At 37.3% G+C, this 18,987-nt stretch overlaps 1 protein-coding gene across 1 annotated transcript in view; it reads right to left on the bottom strand.

The window, feature by feature from the left end:
• Positions 1-18,987, bottom strand: part of nlrc5 (NLR family, CARD domain containing 5) — a 31,887-nt gene that overhangs the window by 3,241 nt on the left and 9,659 nt on the right. Inside the window, exons 11-47 of the mRNA XM_011476349.4 lie at positions 18,707-18,938; positions 18,384-18,625; positions 14,393-14,476; positions 14,189-14,272; positions 13,982-14,065; positions 13,781-13,870; positions 13,531-13,581; positions 13,419-13,448; positions 12,615-12,698; positions 12,373-12,456; positions 12,169-12,258; positions 11,900-11,980; positions 11,713-11,796; positions 10,689-10,772; positions 10,049-10,138; positions 9,890-9,937; positions 9,761-9,790; positions 9,568-9,651; positions 9,393-9,476; positions 8,414-8,503; positions 7,765-7,824; positions 7,029-7,112; positions 6,852-6,935; positions 6,638-6,727; positions 6,453-6,515; positions 6,107-6,190; positions 5,444-5,527; positions 5,281-5,367; positions 5,094-5,153; positions 4,567-4,650; positions 4,387-4,470; positions 4,235-4,318; positions 4,031-4,105; positions 3,792-3,875; positions 3,610-3,693; positions 1,186-1,284; positions 1,011-1,094 (exon numbers count right to left, since the gene is read on the bottom strand). Of these exons, the coding sequence (XP_011474651.1) occupies positions 1,011-1,094; positions 1,186-1,284; positions 3,610-3,693; positions 3,792-3,875; positions 4,031-4,105; positions 4,235-4,318; positions 4,387-4,470; positions 4,567-4,650; positions 5,094-5,153; positions 5,281-5,367; positions 5,444-5,527; positions 6,107-6,190; positions 6,453-6,515; positions 6,638-6,727; positions 6,852-6,935; positions 7,029-7,112; positions 7,765-7,824; positions 8,414-8,503; positions 9,393-9,476; positions 9,568-9,651; positions 9,761-9,790; positions 9,890-9,937; positions 10,049-10,138; positions 10,689-10,772; positions 11,713-11,796; positions 11,900-11,980; positions 12,169-12,258; positions 12,373-12,456; positions 12,615-12,698; positions 13,419-13,448; positions 13,531-13,581; positions 13,781-13,870; positions 13,982-14,065; positions 14,189-14,272; positions 14,393-14,476; positions 18,384-18,625; positions 18,707-18,938 (3,204 nt within the window). The remainder of the gene's footprint in view (positions 1-1,010; positions 1,095-1,185; positions 1,285-3,609; positions 3,694-3,791; positions 3,876-4,030; positions 4,106-4,234; positions 4,319-4,386; positions 4,471-4,566; positions 4,651-5,093; positions 5,154-5,280; positions 5,368-5,443; positions 5,528-6,106; positions 6,191-6,452; positions 6,516-6,637; positions 6,728-6,851; positions 6,936-7,028; positions 7,113-7,764; positions 7,825-8,413; positions 8,504-9,392; positions 9,477-9,567; positions 9,652-9,760; positions 9,791-9,889; positions 9,938-10,048; positions 10,139-10,688; positions 10,773-11,712; positions 11,797-11,899; positions 11,981-12,168; positions 12,259-12,372; positions 12,457-12,614; positions 12,699-13,418; positions 13,449-13,530; positions 13,582-13,780; positions 13,871-13,981; positions 14,066-14,188; positions 14,273-14,392; positions 14,477-18,383; positions 18,626-18,706; positions 18,939-18,987) is intronic.

Here is an 18,987-nt window from a genome sequence, read left to right as displayed (position 1 = left end):
TCTGAGAAGAGAGTAAAGCAGTAAATAAGTATACGCCATTTACTATTAGACCTTTAGCGACTGAGCCCCAGAGTGTGAGAAAAATGACTTTCATCATTCAATTTATTAACATCTTGCATCCTGCACAATATATCGCAAATTTATCTTTATCGCGATTTTCAAACTGTGCAATATCCATATCACCTTATCCATATAAACCTTAAATGTGCAATCATATTGCAGCTTGAAATATTTAATGAATCAAATAAATGCCTTTATGCATTTGACCAATCAGATGGAGCCTTTCACATTGTTGAACAATCGGCTGGAGCTTTTATGTTAGATGTTGGCCTCCTATGAAGGTCATTTGGAATATAATTCCAGGTATTTTTGACTTTTATTCAAATGAAATGTTGCAGCGAAATGGAAATGTTTTTGGCTGTTTGGCCATTTGTTCATATCCCGCAAGTTATATCGTCATCGCAATATTGATCATAATATCACACATCGCAAGTTGTCCACAAATCGTGCAGCCCTAATGTCTTCTGTACTGGACATGAGCTCATGGTATGTCAATTTTAATCACAAAAAAGATCTCATGGAGCTAAATAGAAAACTTTTGGGCCTTTTTACTGAAATCCCATGACTTTGGGAGTCTGAGGAGAAGTTTGTTTTCATGACAGGAAAAGTTGGAAACTGCATGAAGATATTTTCCTTTGTCACTTTGAAAAGTCAAAGCATGTTAAATAGTTTTGCTGAATAATTTACAGAATTCTGTAAGAACGAAGCTCAAAGAATGAAGAGATGTTAATTAGAAAGAAAATTTTTATCAAATAAATCTGTGCATAAAATCAACATCTTCCACGGCAAAAAAAGCCTTTTCCTGCACAATATTTAAACTTAACTTAAAACTTAACTATAAAGCTACAAATACCACTAACATGTCTTAAAACAAAGAACAACTTTATTTTGCATTGAAACATCTAATTTAAATACAAAAAACAATAACACAAACGTATATCATGTTTTACCAGATTATTTTGAGCTCTTTCCAGTCAGGCAGGAAATGGGTCAGCTGCTGAATCCCCCCTTCAGACATCCTCCAGCCGTCCAACCTGAGAAAAGACCCGGTTGTCCTCGTTAAGGTCAGTTATAATGAAAAGAGAGGAGGTTGATCACATCCTGCTTAAGAGGGGAAACACTAACCCAATCTCCTCTATTTGTTTGTTTCCTTCCATGACAGTCAGGAGATCCAGCATCCTGTCCGCCTCGGTTTGTCCAGCTGCTTTTCCAATCTCATCTAGCCTTAAAACATCAGAACAAATCTACAATCAAACTTACTATTTGCATGCCAAAGTGAAACATTAAAGGGAACCAAAATACTTTGGATGTTGTGACATGCAGGAGTCCTTCACAGTAATCTAATAATATCAATTTCCTGACTTGCAGGAGTCCTTCACAGTAATCTAATCATATCAGTTTCCCACAGACAAATGTCGCTAAACCATCTAAACAGACCTGGCACTAAACCACCTGTGCTTTGACTTTGTCCTTTAACATTTACAAATATTTTACACCTTCACACCACGACAGAACAGGAAATGAAGAATGATCCTGTCTACCTATAAGTCTACAAGAGAGGAGATGCAATATTGGAATTAGAGCCCACTAAATTATAATGAGGTTTATACAGAGGCGATGACATGCTGGAATGATAAACTGCAGCTTCAGTGGCTACAAGTCGAGGTATGAGCTGCAGCTTTGGCAGCAACAGTGAATTGCACCGTAAATAGTGAGAGTGGCCTGGGATATAAATGAGTGACGTGCGTTGGTGCGACAGCAGCAAGATTACTTTGAATGGTTCAGTCCTATTTCCGGCTCTCACATGCCCCTTTCTAAAGACTTTCCCAGTCCAGTTGTAAAGCACCTTGTTACTATTGTGCTGTAGTAGAGAGAAACAGGCTTTCTTAAAAAAAAAAGACTACATTTGTTTAAATTAAATACATTTAAATGTGTTTATGCTTTAAAAAACACAAACATTTTGTAATTTTACACATTTGATATTCCAACACATTTCTATAAAAGAAACTCCTCAGAAAGCAAAACTTCTCCATTAATCTTTTTTTTTTTTTTTTCTAATTAATTTTACGAATTTGTAGCTATAGTTTTAAAAAAGGGTCGGAACTTTAAGCACTGTTGAATTTTATGACAGAGGATCAATTTCAAGGGTTTAAAGCAGCTAGAGTGACTAAATGTCTGACAGAATCAGCCTTTTTCTTACATTGAGGACAACATTTCTCACATTATTCTTGTGACGATTATTTCTTTTTCTCATTTTTTTGTCAACAGGCACTGCTGGTGACCCTAGAGATTTCTTTAGTGGGATGACTTTATTGTCAACCTTGAGTTGGTTATATTATCACTGTAGTTAATTCTACTAAATTGGGGCCCTGTGGCTACATGTGAAGTAGAGGTTTGGCGCAAATATGAGCTCAGGTCTTAAGAAGTTGAAGTAACAGCCTAGGGCTTGTCTAGGGCTTGAATGTGACAAATTAGAGAAGAATTCAGGCTTTCTTTTCAAAGTTAAAATTAAAAGCTGACATGATAAAATGCAGTTTGAGTTTGGAAAAACTCGGCAGTCAGCGCTGATGATTTCGCACGAGATCCGTTTACAAATGTGCCTGAGGTTCCCGGAAAACCGATGGGTGCTGAAGATCCTAAAGTGACAGTTCTCTCTTTCTGCCCTTCATCAACACTGAACATGGTCCTATGAGTAAAAATATCTGTTATTTTTAACTGGAGAAAGTTTCCGTGTAAAGTGAGCACATCAGAGCAGGGTGTCTACAGATATACCTTTAAATGTAAACATTTTTATGACCTTTTAAAAAAAAAACTCAGAATCTAATTTAAGACTGTATAAAAAAAGAAAACGACACAAACAGCCTGAGTCTGCTCTTTCTTGCTCTATACATGCAATTCGATCGCTATGATCCCCATTGTGCCAAATTTAAATGTCTTTCTGCGAACTAAGCAGTTTGCTTCATAAGAATTTGCACTAATCAATAATCACTAATCAGTCTCAAGCACCGCAAGTTTAAAGACCATTTCTCCATAAAATTGAACTTTCCCTTTTTCCCGCAATGACGAGCAAAAGCGAATTAGCTAGCTGACGATTGACCACTAGGTCACGACCCCCCGACAAAGCACATCCTGGAAATGTTTTGGTTTTTTGTGACAGAACAGCAGATCAGTTGACGAGAAAACTTTAAGACCCGTTCACCTGAATTTAAGACAACGGAATACTTTATAGGGCCTTATTTTAGTGTAATCAAGTTTAGGAGCTTTTAAGGACAGAGATCAGGTTTAAGATGTTTAACTTTGTCTAAACCCTTAAGTCTGTTGAATCATTCAGGTGTAGCAGAACGTTTTGCAAGATTAACCACAAAAGCTCAAAGGAGAGATTTTTCATTTTATTTGACAGTTTTCAAAGTTTACTGTAACCATTTAAAAAACACAGCTACCATGTCAACTAAAAAATGTCTGATATGAGTTGTGAACATTAATAAATGAACACTGGTAAGAGATTTGATTCCAAATGGGTTCTTGGGGTTCTTAGGAACTCTTTCTCACCTGAGGCACCGCATAGAGTTGCTGTTCTTTAGGACCTGAGCTAAAGCTGTCCAACCCCCATCGCTCAACTGCACACAGTCCAGACTTGGAGTTCATGTAGCAACAGACATAAAGAAATTATAAACGTGTGTAGTTTAAAAACAGTTATTTCTCCCACATATTCATCTGCATGCATGTCTCACCACAGGCTCTGCAAAGTGATGCTCTGTTGCAGGGCTTCGATGACCTGCAGCTCTGCAGCTGGAGACCACACACAGTGGGACAGACTGCAGAGGAAAATACTGCTTTATTGCCAGAAGGGGAGGAAACTTTCAAATGAATCTGCAGCATGCACTCCTATTAAAGCACGCCATTCTCTGACCCCGTCATTCAAGTTACAAAAACCAAGCTCTGTTGAGAAGACCGATGGGTAAATTCTTACCTGATCGATCGAAGGCGAGGTAAGAACGCTGCCATGCTGTGAGCGGCTGTGTCATTAATGACATGACCTGACAGACTGACAGAGAAAGACTTACTTTACAACCTCAGAAACGGACAAATCAGTCATGAACTTCAATGTTATCCAAACTGCTGACGTCAGTATAGTCATGTGAGCATTAACCATGTTTGGGCCTTTCCGACTCACTTTAAGCACTGAATGGAGGAAGACTGCGAGATGACCTGTGAGAGCTCCTCAACCACAGACACAGATCCCACTTTCATCGCAACACTGCAAAGAGAAGATTTTATCAACCAAGAACTTCAGCAGACTGGGGTTTTCAAAGAGACAGTTTTCACCTGAGACTGGTGAGATTTGGCAACAAAGGCAGGAGGGAACACAGAAACTGATGTTCTTCAATGTCCAGTATATCGAGGGAGAAGCTGAAGCAACAGGAAAACATATTAAACCCAGAACAATGCAATTTATTTCAAAGCAAAAAACCTTTTTATGAAATGTTTTCATGAGAAAGTACTAACTCCAGCTCCTTCAGTGAAGGGAAGCGTTGGGTGGTGCTGCACATCGATGCTTTCTGTTCCACAGCTGCTGCTCTGTCAACAAGGCTTTGAGGAGAGCAAAGAAGAACTCATTTTATTTTTACAGTTCTTCTCTTAGGACCAGGAGCTCTAGATTATGACTTTATCATCCAAAATCAGCTAGAACTACAACGGTACATGTTCTAATTTAACAATTTTGTTTTTAAAAACACAAAAATAATTACAGCTGCACTTTTTTTCTCATCTTAAAAATGATTTATGCATCAGTCGCAACTAAAGAAACAAGTTTAAGAACAAGCTGTAAAAAGATTACTATAAGCTGTAAAAAGATTACTATAGCACTTGACTCCCCCCCCATCCTTCAACAGGAAGTGGAAATAAAGAAACAATGACGTCTCAAATTTCCTACGTAACTCAAACAGCCTGGGTTATTTCAAGTTCTTGTTTTCATATTGCATTCATATCTAGCATCTCATTGTGTAGTTGTTTTAAACTCTTGAATTCATCACCTTGCAGAAGTCAGAGCAAAGGTTTCCTTCATGGTCAGATGAAGAGTTTTATGATGAATTCTAAAAGGAGAAGAGGAAAATAACACGTAGACGTGATTTGAAGCTCTCTGTTGTGGCTTTTCGTGATCGCTTGAGTCTGTATTTTTGTGATAAGAGTGGTCTGCATGCAAACCTTTGCATGCATCACCTGATTGTTTGAATGTTGGTCTTGATCTCCAGGCAGTGACGCAGTAGATCAACAGCTTGTTCAGCTTTAAACCAACTTTCTTCAAAACTGATTTAAAAAAAAACAGCATAAAAAGTCAAGCATTTGATTCAAGAGCCCAAATAAATGTGCAGTCTTCTCCTACCTGACACTGCATGCTGTTTGACGGGGTTGGAACATGTTAAAAAAACCTTCAATCCACTCTGACTGCAGAAGATTGTTCTCAAATCTGTGGATCAATGAGACCAATGAATGACTCCAGTGTCAGTGACCGAAACACATGTTCTATCCACTCCGTCACCATAAAAACCTTTATCTATTAGGGTTTTCTTTGTTGGAATCTTTTTATCTTTATATCACCAAATAAAAAAAGAACTGCAAGCCATGACCTAAGGGCATCAACTCCAAATGCAACACTTCTGATGATCTTTACTGTTAAGAAAAACTGATTATATAAGGTGGAGTTACAAGAATCTTTAGGTCTGTTTGTAGACTCAATAGATGATGAAGATCTCTTTTTATTTTAGCAACTGTTAGAGAGTAACAAGACAAAAAGATCAAACAAAGAGAAGAATTATCAGAGCAATTTTAATGGCATACAGAGAATATGGGGTTTAAACCTCAAAAAATTGTTTTCCCTTCAGCAGTTTTTATTTTTGTTATGCTAATTATCCACCAATCAGTCAGTCTTTTTGGTTAACATTTTTCATTTGGTTTCTCCAGTTCTGACCAATAGGTAATGGCTTGTGGTTAAAATTAAAGTCTATTAAAATACTCTAATAAAAAGTTACAGGTAAAATGTACTTACTCTATTTTGCTCAAACTTGGACAGTTGGACACAATTTCTGCCAATCTGATTAGATGATCCCGCTGCAGACTGCAGTTTCTGACACTAGTAAACAATGACCAAAAGAAAAAGAAAAGATTTAAGGTTGATGGTTTGAGGTTGACTGATTGAGGTTTCCTTTGCAGGATTTTCAATTCCAAGTTCAGTTTTAGACCTCACAATAACAACATCACAGCATACAGAGCTGCTTTAATCTACACAACATGATAAATGTCGTATATTTTTGATGGAATACAACAAAAAAAAATCAGATCTACTTAAACAGCCCTTACAAAACGTGGTTTCTATAAGCTTAACTGATATTTACCTTAAAGATTTTTCATGATTTCCCTCTTCAAACCGAATGAGACACCTCTCGTCTTCGCTCAAACTGTCAACAAACATACAAAAATGACAAGCAAAGATGTTAAGAATGCACTTTGACTTGTGTTTGTTTAATAATCTGATTAATTTACATTTAGGTTTTTGCTAAATCGTTAAGCATGAACTGACCTGACTTCCACAGCAGAGGCATCAGAAGAGCTGTGGAGAGTTGAAACCACATCAAGAAGCCCCTGCTGGCTCAGTCCATTGTTGCTGACACTGTGAGAAGACATTTTTTACATGTTTAAAAACCACAATTTCTATTGCACCATATGCCTAATGCTTTCCATCATCTACAACTTAAACTAAAGAAGGAAGAAACAGTAATGACAACATTACTCACTTGACAAAGCAGCTTATTTGAAGGTTTGGTAGAAAATCCACCAAGCTCTTCACTCCAGCATCTCCTAACTGGTTGCCTGACAAGCTAAATAAAAGAAACCCAAGCAGTTCCACTGATCATCAACAGAGACCTGGCCATGTATGCAGGTGATTCAAATGTGTTTCTTGAATTTCTTACTCAAGGTAAGACAGCTGCACTCCCTGCTGCAGGATCTGAAGCAGCATCTGAATGTTCTCCTCCCTGAAGAAGAAGTGACTTAACCTGCATGAGACAGAAACAGACCAGGACAGAACGATAAACATCTCAGGCGGTGAAATAATATGACGTTTCTGTTATTCATTACACAGGAGAAAAAAAACACAACACATAAAGCACATCGTACGTATGTAACATGTTTCAATTTAACCTTTATCCAAAAAAAAAAAATCACTCCTCACACCTTTGAACAAATTAACAGCCATTTTATTGTGTATTTGACAGAACGTTGTTATGGACTTAAAAAAAATGGAATTGCAAACATTCATTCATCTTCTAATCCGTTTTATCCCGGCCACCTGCGGGCAAAGGCTAGGGAAACCCTAGACAGGTCACCAGTCTATTGCATGGCCACAATCACACACCCATGACTCACATTCACACCTATGGAGAATTTACAGAAACCAATGACCCGTGTTTTTGGACGGTGGGAGAAAGCCAAAGTCCCCAGAGAAAACCCACGCATGCACGGCGAGAACATGCAAACTCTACCCATAAAGGTCCCCCTTTGATGTTCTGTTTCAGTTTCCCCAGCTGGGACTTGAACCAGGGGCCTTCTTGCTGTGAGGCAAGAGCGCTAACCACTAACTACTAACCACTGCTCCACCATGCAACCCTTGGAAAGTGTCTAAAATGCTATTAATAACTGATCACAAACCTGAAGATGACGTGTTCTGTTTTCATGCAGCCAAACTTGATGAAGGACTCACCCTGTGGACTAAAGAAGCATTCAAAGCATCCGGTTATCAAGTTTACTCACATATGATCATTATTTTACTGGAAGATACATCAATGTCTAAAACAACAGACTTTCAAATTTCAAAATGATTCTTATTATTATTAAATGTCAATCTTTCATGAAAAGCAAAGGTAAATCTTTCAAAATTAAGTGCAATCTGCCAGTTTAAAATAACTATTTACGAGGAAAAAATAACCTAAATGGATGAAAAAGGATTGCAACAACTGAAGAATGCACCATTGGTTTATATATAAAGAGATACATATCTGCCAAATCCTATTTTATTATTAGTCACTTTAAAATAAATGACGACTGATATGGAGCATTTGTTATATTTTTATTATTTTTTCATAGCAAAATAGTACAGTAGGTTGATGAAATTATAGTTTTTTTTGTTTTTTTTAATTAAGAATTTAAATTGTAAGCATGGATTTTCTTGTTAAAATCCCAACAGGTTTTTTTCATTTTAAATACTTGAGAATCACATAGTAAAATGAAACACAAGGCGGAGGGGGTGTGACACAATAGTCCCAAAATTGAACCTTTAGATAAATGCAGCTTGAGTTACCTGAGATCCACTGAAGTAACTCGATTATTGTCTTTCAAGCAGCTGACCAGAGTGAGAGCATCTTTTGTAGAAGTGATGCTGCATTCAACACTGAGAAGGAGAGAAGTGATAACATTTATTCAAAAGAAAACATTATCGTTAACAATGAAGCTAAGCATTCTCTCAATAATATTCTGAATATTTTAAAAATGTGGCGCAGAAACATGATTATCCCTGTTTCCCTGAGCATATTTTGTTTGTGTTTATTGTACTTAATATTTTTAATATATGTGTTAAGATGGACAAACAAAAAAATTCTATTTATCACTTCTTGAGTAGAGCTGTAAAACATTTTTTAGTAGAGTTAGCAATAAAGTTAATGGAGTTCAAAAATAAAGACTGAAACCTCCCTCAGCTGATGGCTATCAAACCTTCAGTCAATAAGGGAAGTGGCCTTTTCCTTTTTTGATGCCTGTAGTTGTTGGAAATAAAGTACCGGTGATGAAAAGCTTGAAGTTTAGAGGAAGAAATGGGCATTTGCAGCATTTTCTCTTAAAAGTATTTTATGTAAAATATGAACTTATTTCAACAGCAATGATCAAGTATAAAGCTTTGCAAGCGGCACTATTTATCCAGGATGTTATGAGACTATTATAGGCGTGTATGTACATTCATTCAATCAGTCGTAAGAAATCAATTACAAATACTTTCTCCTAAAAATGTATTCAAAAATAAAATATGAGCTAAAATAATTGGCTCATTAAAGCAAACTAACTTGAGGTCTCATATACTTAAACAGTCACAGTAATGTTGAAACACAAATGACCATAAGCAGCTGAGTAAAAGTATCAGAGCTGGAACTAAGAGCCTCAGGGGAAAACACCCTGAGGGGAAAACACCCTGAGGCCTACATTTGTAAAGTCAAGCTACAGAGAAAGGCTTATTCTGGGATAGTAAGCTGTAAAATAGATGAAAAAATTTAGTTTAGTCAAATGTGTACCCGAGTTTTTGTAGAGATGACATCCGAGGCAACATTCTTAGCATCATTTTAAGAGCTTTTTCAGCAAATGAACAGAAGGAGAACCTGAAACATTACAAGGACATATATATTACCATACAAAAGCTCTTTTACAGTGTTAAAAGAAAGAGAGCATATTTTCCTTTGTTTGTCTTACTCTAAGTCCAAGTGAAAGACGCAGTTGACCAGCATACTGCAAACTTTAGCTATAACCGAAGTTGAAAGGCTGCTGTTCAGTATTCTGGAAGAAAGATCAGCAATATTGAGGTTTGAGTTAGTTCTTGCTTTGTGTAATTAAAAAACCTGGAAATACATTACACATTGTGCCTTTCTCTATGAAGTCAGAGTACCTGAATGTCTTTGTTTGCTGTTTGATTTCACTAAATAAAAGATAGGAAACATTAAAAAGTTTGCTATTTAAAAAAAAAAGATTCTTTGAATTTAAAAATTCTTGAAAGTTTTTGAGAAAAAGTTTGTACCTTTTTTCAGGGTTGAATTGTAAAATCACCTGACCTTTGCCTTCATGACTTTAAAAAGAAAAACACAGCTCAATATAATTAGAAATTATACATATAACAATGATTCTCATTGCGGTAAAAAAAAGGAAAAGGAACAACAAAAAAGGCATAAAAAAGTACCTGATCTGAACTTGTGTCAAGTGGTTATGGGAGCATAGAGCCCCTGCCAACATCACTGCTCCTTCCATGCTGAGGTCATTGTTACTGGCACTAACAAAAGAAGAGCAACAGCCAGGAAAACAGAGTTACCATTCAAAGGTCGATCACTGGAAATACCACTGAACCACACAAACTGTCAATGTCAACAAACTTGTTAGATAAGAAACAAACAAAAACGAAAAAAACAAGCTTGTCTTGATTTTTTTTCCAGACAAAATTGAAAGTAAAGGTTCTGGCAACTTAAACGTTATGAACAAATATAAGAAGATTTAGACTAGGGTTAAATAATTTACCACCAGTTCAAGGACAGGAAGTCATACATGGAAATAATAAAAAAAAAAAAATCCTTTTTAAAAAAAGACAAAATTGAAAGTAACCCCCCCCCCCAAAAAAAAAAAAAAAGTTTGTTTTTTTCAAAGACAAAATCGAAAGTAAAAAAAAAACAAAACAAAAAAAAACTTTTTTTTAAACTTGCTGTTTTATCAAAACGTTCTAGCACACTTTCTTTCACATTTTTCTTGTCAGCCTCTGATTATCTTTATAATCTGACACCTCTGGTTAGAAACATCAGTATTAGAGTTGTGACATGTGCTGAACTTACTTTATTTCTTGGATTTTGTCTAAATGAGGCAGAATATCCAACAACTTCTTCAGACCTTTGTCACCCAAACAATTACTGGACAAGCTGGAAAAGGAAGAATGTGGAGATAATCTAACAACTTTAACACATCACAATGTGACGCTTTGAAAGAAAGCGCAGCAGGTTTACTCAATGGATACACAGATGACAAGTTCAAACTTCATCAATGGTTTCTTTTTCTCTGAAGCCACATAAAACAATACTTAGTAGCCCACATTAAACACAAATTAAGTAAATTGACGAATTTTTATAAACCTAATATTTCAACTTTTGTAACTGAAACAATCATTTAAAATATATCTTTTGTTTTATAGTTTCCCAACCTTTAAACATCAGTATCTTTTCATGGTACCTTTGATCAACATTATATTAGAGCCAAACCTTGACTACAAACAGCCATCCTGTTCCACAATCAGTTATCAAATATTAAGTCCAGTTTTTTTTCTTGCTGTTATCAAAAGCCCCGTCATGGACTTCTACCCAGAGAACTGGGACCTCCATCAAATTAGCATCTCTTTACTTCAAATATGAACTTATTCCACAGCAATGTAAAACTGAAGTTGAGCACCTGTGTAAATGATGAGGTTATTTGCTGTAAAGGGGGAAGTTAAAAGAAAAAAACTTTTTTTTTTTTTTTTACAAGATTATGGTCTGGTTTTGGAGGTGTAAAGTTTTTTTTTTCTAAAACCACAGCACATTTCAAGTGGATGCACTCTGAACAACTGCCTTGTGTTAAACCAAGATGGAGGCTCAATGGCTCATGTACAATTGTCTATATAAGACCTAAAAAATGGTTTACAATGGGTCTAAATCGAGATATAGACAGTGGAAAAGAAGTCAGAAAGCTGTTTTTCAAATTCAAAATCAGCTCAAATATAAGTCCAAGAGCAGAATCTGAGGTAAGGAGGTGTGTTAATTGATGGGAAAACCTGTTTTGGATTACACTTGCAGAATTCTAAATGTGACATTTCTGAATGCAACTTACTTGAGCTGAGTGAGACCTGAAGTGGTTCTGAGGCTTTGCCAAACTCTTTCTAGGTGAGCGGGAACCAGTTTACAGCAGCTAAGACTATCAGAGACAAAAGTCCCATACAATATTCAATGGAATTATGATCAAAAATGTTAAACATTACAAAAAAGAATATTTTTTTTATCTGCAAGGTAAAACAGACCATAGTGTTTTAGAGATTTCACTTGAGGGGTTTTCCGTTCCTCCAGCAAACACCAGAGATGCCTGGACAGGGTTCTGCAATCTTAAGCATAAAGATTCACACAGTTGTTTAAAAATAAAGCAGCCCCAGTTTTAAGAGTTATCCTAGTTTCACAAAGAAATGCTTTCCTGTGGTAATGTGTGATTACCATGTTGTGTGTATAAGGTTTGAAGGCAGACATGGAGCTCTGCATCTGTGCTTTACAGAGGAGGATCAGTGTTTTTTTGTACCTTATATTCAGCCCAATAACAAGAGGACAGTCAGACAGCAGAGCAACCAGCATCACCAAAGACTCCACTGATGAGCAGCTGTCATCCAAGCTGAGAGAAAATAGAGACACATTGTTGTTTGCTGTGCTGCCGTCCATATGATCCCAAAATAAACTGATGAAACTGATATGGGTTCTATAATTTAGAAAAGGAATTTTTACTCACACAATCTTTCTACAGATCTTAAGCTTTGGAACAAAGTATGTAAATGCTTTTAGAGTTTCATCATCCCAGCAGCCTCCAGAAAGACTATGGGGAACAAAAACAGAGAACAACTGTCACAGAGCAAGTTTGTATGACATGAAAACAAGAAATTAGGGAAACAAAAGAGGTTACATTTGCTTTCTTTTTTCATTTTTGCCTCACTTTGATGTGCAAGTTTTCCAGAAAGTGCATTTGTTACTTACTCTAGGACTGACAAAGCAGGACAGTTAACCAGTGACTTCACCAGGTTTTGCATCTCCAGCTTGTTCCATTTCTGATTTAACAAGCTAAAGAAAAGAAGATGATATGCTCGTGAAATCCTTCATGCCAGAAAGCAACTGCACCTTTGGTTTCCTGGAAGAGGGTGTGGACATCCTCTAACACCCACATAACAAACCCTTCCTGTGTTAAGTATTTTCTAAATCTAAAAATGTGATTTTGCAGTGCTGTTGCTCTTAACAACTGGAATAAAAGGAAAATAATTACCTCCAACTTGTGTTAAACCAAAAATTTTAAGATGGGATTTAGTTAAAGACCATAGCTTGTTTTAAATGCTTTTCAAATTGGATTTCTAATGTTTTATTTTTATTTATGGCCAATGTTATTTGCATGTATTTACATGTGACTATGCAAAGAAAATGATGGAAATTCATCTAAGCCATACGTAATACGTGCAGCCAAGATGGACATGCTGCATTTGCGGCACGTATTTTACCCTTAACCCTAACTGTAGTCCCAACCCTGCTGTAAATACTTGCGAATAGTCACTTTATATATTTATTTATTTGGCCTTTATTTTACCAGGAGGATCAGTTGAGAACTAAAGTGAATCAGGAGCTGATTGATCAGACAACCAGTCAGTTATCTATAAAACAATCTAAAGTCCATGTAATTGAAAATACAAGATTGTACTCGGGTTCTTAACAAGGAATGGTTTCAGGAAATTGGCAAAAGAAAAATCTGCAGAGGAGTAAACAATAAGAGATCTCTTGAGGCATTGTTATTACCTGATTGTTGGCTCAGGCTTTGTTTTCTGACTTCAAAAGAAAAAAACAATAAAACCCAAAGTTAAATTGCACATTTTATGATTTTATTGGTTTTATTCGTCATAAAACTCACCTGTTGCCATCAGATTCTTTTGAAAATGTAACCACTACTTCCTTCACACCACTGTAAACATAAAGCCAGAAAAATCAGGGAAAATAGAAATGACAGGTTTTCTTTTGTATTAGGTCTTGTGAGAATTTGGGATGTTTAATGCTGTTTAAGATTCATTATTATTGAGGAAGTTGACAAAGGTCATCAATTATTGTTTGCAGAATGCGTGGCTAGAGGTGAGGTGGTGTGATAAAATGTAATTAGGTCTTACTCTGCATAAACCTGCAGGATGTTCAAACAGGAACCCATTTTCTCAACAATGCAGTTCAGCGCTTGCAGAGAGCTGTTGTTTCGGCCCAGCCTACAAAGAGACACGTGTGCGTCAGCACATATGCAAATACATTCAAAGTTCCTGCTCCTTCTTGTTTTTCTAAAGCTGCGGATTTTTGCCAATTCAAAAGTCAGAACTTACTTTACAGAACTGAGATTTGGCAGTTTGGTAAAAAGCTCAACCACATGCCCAAATCCATCATCTTGCAGATTGTTGTCACTGAGACTACGACAAAAAAGAATGTTACAACATGAGACATTCTGAAACTGAATCACCAACAACATTCAAAAGTCTGCATTTTAAAGAGCAAGAGCACAAAATTGTTGGTGTCACAAGGAAGTACCGTACTTTATCTCAGTGATGTTGCAGCACTTTTGTAGACCTGAGGCCAAACTTTTTGCTCCAGCGGCTGTCAGACTGGCACCAGAAAACCTGCAGAGGAAAAAGGTCATTTCATTTAATCATTAGGCTATCAATGCAACATTTAACAATACATGACACACACCCCCACCCCCAAAAAAACCCCAAAAACTTAAAAACTCAAAAACATACTCAAGTTTTCTCAGGTTTGGAAATCCAGGCAAAATACAGGACAACTTCTCCGCAAACTTGTCATTATACTTCCGGCTGTGAAAACTGAACACAAAGTAATCATCAATCATTCAGTTCAAAGTATCAATGACAGCCAAAGACTGTTTATAAATGACTTTTAGAATAAATCAAAATGTCACAAAATGTTTGTCAGCAAAGGGTTGAGGCATGTTAGTGAGCAGAGAAAAAAAGCACAAACTGCAGATGGAAATCTAGAAAAATCTGTCATCTGTAATCCAGACCTCAACAAAACAAAAAGCAGTACAACCACTGTTTTTTTTACAGGTATACATGTATTATGGATATATTTCACAGAAATTTCACCATAAACCTCAAACTGTCCAAAAGCTCACTTATGAGTGGTAAAATGTGTCCTTTTTTACTGCAAAAATCAAACAGTTTTTATATAGATCATTCTTCTAAACACAAAATGAAATTGAATAAATCCACAAACAAAGTAAAGACCAGGGGCCTCATTTATAAACGTTGCGTACGCACAAAAGAAGGCGTACGCCACTCTCTACGCAATAGTTGAGATTTAGAAAAAGCAAACTTGACGGGAAAATGTGCGGTCCTTCACGCAAGCTCTGACCCAGGCGTACACACAAAAACGGGTGAAATGAGAAACGGCGACGCCGTCGGCAGATGGAAGAAACACGTGAAAGTGAAAATGACAATACTGCCTCTCAGAAATAACATGAAGACTTCACAAAGCAAGTCTTACAATTAACAGCTACACGAACACCCGTTTGATCGATCAGCAGTGAAACAAACAAAAAAAAAATCTAACGAAAATTACAACAGAAATTCAAATGAACACTTACTTGCAGAAAGAAAAGTGAAATATGTTTTGCAATATTGGCATGTTGTGCAATTCATCCTCATAAATAATATAGTTAACAGAACGAAATAATGTGCAAAACTGAGATTCTCGTCAGGGTGTCCGTCTGGCGGGGCAGATATAGGTGCGGACGGACGGACAGACGTACTAATTCTGTCCACTGGGGGAAAGTTGTTTTCATATTAAAACATTTCTTCATAAGCTATGGAATTATGGTATTCATACATATAACTTTAGTTTGTTTTACTTTTGATAAAACCATGTATGGCGTATGTCTCAACCATTCACAAAGCAACAAGAAATTACATTTGCGCTGAACAATTTCCCATTTCCACGTCGATTATTACCGACATCTGTAGCTTGTCAGATGTAATAAATGGATGGAAATAAAATGCCCCATCACAATGCGTAATGACGCACAATGGCTGATCTTGCACTCTTAGAAGATGTGGCAAATGGAAGAATTCGGAGTGAACGCATCTTTAGACAGCAAGAAGACTTGCTGGCAAACAAGGACGAGTGGCTTATGAGCCGGTTCCGATTTCTTCGAGCCGTCCTCTTGGACCTCTGCGGGCTTTTGGGCCCGGCATTACAGAGGAGCACTCGGAGGAACCACGCGTGTCACCCGGTGCATCTGCTGCTCCGGTCCCCCCCCCGATGGAGCGCTAGACGTTTTTTTGCCTCGACTTTGATGTCCAACTATTTCTTTTTTATTTCGGCCACGGTCCGAGGTTGTGAGGCTACAGCATTTGGCGTCTGCCACCGTTTGCCACTCAAGTGCCTTTTTGGCATTTGTAATGCCCACACTGTGCCCTCCAAACAACACTTTTCTCGTCTTTTCCACCTCGCCAACGATAACTTCAACTTCACATTGAGTGAAGTTACGTTTTTTTGATTTCCTCTCTGTGTTTGCCATGGTTTCGCAAGCCATGAATATTAATTTGTGGGCGTTTCGCGGACTATTTATGGGCAACTATGGGCGTGTCATGAAGCCGCAAAAGCTGCGCTGCATTTCGAATTGGTTGTGATTTATTAAGGGAAAGATGCGTAGGATGTGCGTGCGCACGGTTTTATAGATCCGAATATTTCTGTGCGCACGCACGTCCTATGTTTCATCCGTACGCCACTTCTGACGCAAATCCTACGCAAAGTTTTATAAATGAGGCCCCAGGTCAATGTGAACTTTGTCTGACAAAGCTCCACTCAAAGTTCCAAGGATTTCTTCCAAGTGGTATCACAATTATGAGTCAAAACCTATGTCTATTTTAACCAAAAATGTCAAAACGCAGCCTTTTTTGAAATCTTCATGTTGAAATGAGAATGAAAACTATGCTAACTATATTAGTCATTTCTTCGTCATCGTAAACAGCCGATGTTTTTGGCATTGACATTTTTACTTTTATAGTTGTTTTTTCTAAACCAAAACTTGATTCTCTGTAAACTAAATATATGTATATCACTATATGTGTGTATTTATCTATATCTGGTTGCCTATTCATGGACATTGTTTTTCCCTTACATAACTGGTTTATTTAAATAAACCAGTTAAATAAAAAATACATGTTTTTGTTAAAATAGTGAGCAGCTTACATCTGTCATATTTCAGTAAGTATTAGGAACAGATAGTTTAAAGAAGTTTGTACTTCTCTCCCATTTCACTGAACCCTTATTTCTTTTTCCTTTGGCACAGATTGAAGTTTGTTTTCTTTCTCTTTTCATTGGGCCATTTTTTTTATTGAAATGCGGAAGCATTTTTTCATCTCGAATGCTTGTTTTTGAATCATTCAACAATAACATTTTCAGATAATGTACGATAAATCCTTTTAAAAGGACTTTTTACAAGCCGACTGCTGCTGCATGACATACCTTCAATATGTCTTGTAGGTGCAGACGGATGCTTCCTTTGAGTTTTAAGCACTATTTTATTATGATGTCACAGTTACATCAAGACAAACACACATTAACTCCTGCTTTTGCAGAAAAGAAATGTACAGAGGGTAAACAGCTTTGCCAAAATGTTTTGCATCTATTTTTGTTGGTAACTAGGTGGCTCGTGTCAAACAGAGCTCTCCTCTTTCTCCTAAACAACTGGTTTAGACTAATTTATATTTGGAAGTCATGCATGCAAATCTCATGCTCTCACCAAAACATTGACTGATGCAAAGTAGAGTTATGTGTTTCTGCCTGAACCTGGCCTTTACCCTCTGACCTTTGCACCACCTCTGTTTTTCACAACATTCAGGGTTTGTCCTGGAAACCCTTGAGTGAGCAGTATGAAATAACAGAATTAAAAACACGCATTCCAGGTCAGATGTCCCGACATGCCACTAAACAAAAATCCAAGAGTTGATATTCTGCACTGCTGCCATGCGCAGGTAGACGTTTTCTCCTTAATGAGTGTTGAATGAAATGGCAGGAGCTTCAGATTGTTTTACAGGCTGTTTACTGTCTTGGCACCTCAGTTCATGTCCTGGTCAGTCTTGTAAATGCCCTCTAGTTTAATTAGATTACCATCCTGCCGGATGTGGTTCAAGTCAACGTTGTATTTATTTAAGAGAGAAAAGTAAAGTAAGACGTGTGAATTTTAAGGACCAGAAAAATGATGAACACACGTCCCCTCCCAGTTAAGGGAAAGTTGAAAAGGGACATGCGCGTGTACATTCAGGGTGGGGTGCGTTCCTCTATGTGCTGACTCTCAGAGTTAGACAGCTGATCAGTCTGGCCAGCTGTCTGAAAAGTCACCCAGTTACTGACAGTTAATGACAAAGGAAACTTTCCCATAACGGTTATAAAATAACACAAACTCAAAGGAAAGACACGAGTTACAAATATATACATTTTTTTAAAATGCCTTTCAACCAATGAAAAGGAGAAATGTTAAATTATTGCTATGTTAAATATAATTTTTTTTTTCCATCCATCCATTTATCTTCAGAACCCACTGAATCCCTTTCAGAGTCACAGGCCAGAATTTGAAGCAGGGCCCTCTCGCTGTGAGTCGAAAGTGCTAATTCTTTAAAATTCAGTTTATTTCAAATTATAAAACGGAAAATTGTCTGTGCTGATTGCATGTTCTCATTGTGATCGGTAAAGGTGCACATGTCCACCCACCTGAGGAAATGAATGCACTGGCACCTCGACAGTGCATCTAAACACTCTGGCTCCATTGAGCATGCTCCAAAATCCAAACCAACAGCCTGATCAGCAGCTGAGTTAACTACGAAAGCCAAAGCATCAATATCATTGGGCACCAGCCGGAAGTTGCGCAGTTCCAGAGTGGGCCTTGCCCTCAAAGCCTGCTGTGCTAGTTCGTAGTCCTGGCTCTCCTGGATGCAGTTGCAAAGCTGCAATAACTGCAAAATACACAGAATTCAAAAGAATGACAAAAAAAAAACAGTTGACAAAAAAAAGGTTTTCTTTTTTTTTAAGTGTACCTTTGGTCCAGTCAGTGTGTTGCTGTGACACAGGGGTCTCAGCAAACGTAGGACAAGGTCTTGTCGTTTCTGGACCCAGTTTTGAACTCCTTTCACACCTGAAGCCCTGGCTACTTCAACCAGGACTTGAGTGCAGTTTGGGGAAGCCAGACCACATACATACAGGTACAGGGAATCAGTAAATGGCGTCTTCTGGTCGGACTTTGTTGTCCAGCGAGTTTTCAGACTGAATCTGATGGTAGAATTAGTAAGGAGCAAAAGTCAAAGCTTAAATTCTTACC

Source organism: Oryzias latipes, chromosome 6, assembly GCF_053564925.1.
Source record: "Oryzias latipes strain Hd-rR chromosome 6, Olatipes_Hd-rR_3.1".
In the NCBI taxonomy this organism is placed as follows: Eukaryota; Metazoa; Chordata; class Actinopteri; order Beloniformes; family Adrianichthyidae; genus Oryzias; species Oryzias latipes.
This window is presented reverse-complemented; position numbering and strand designations above follow the sequence as displayed.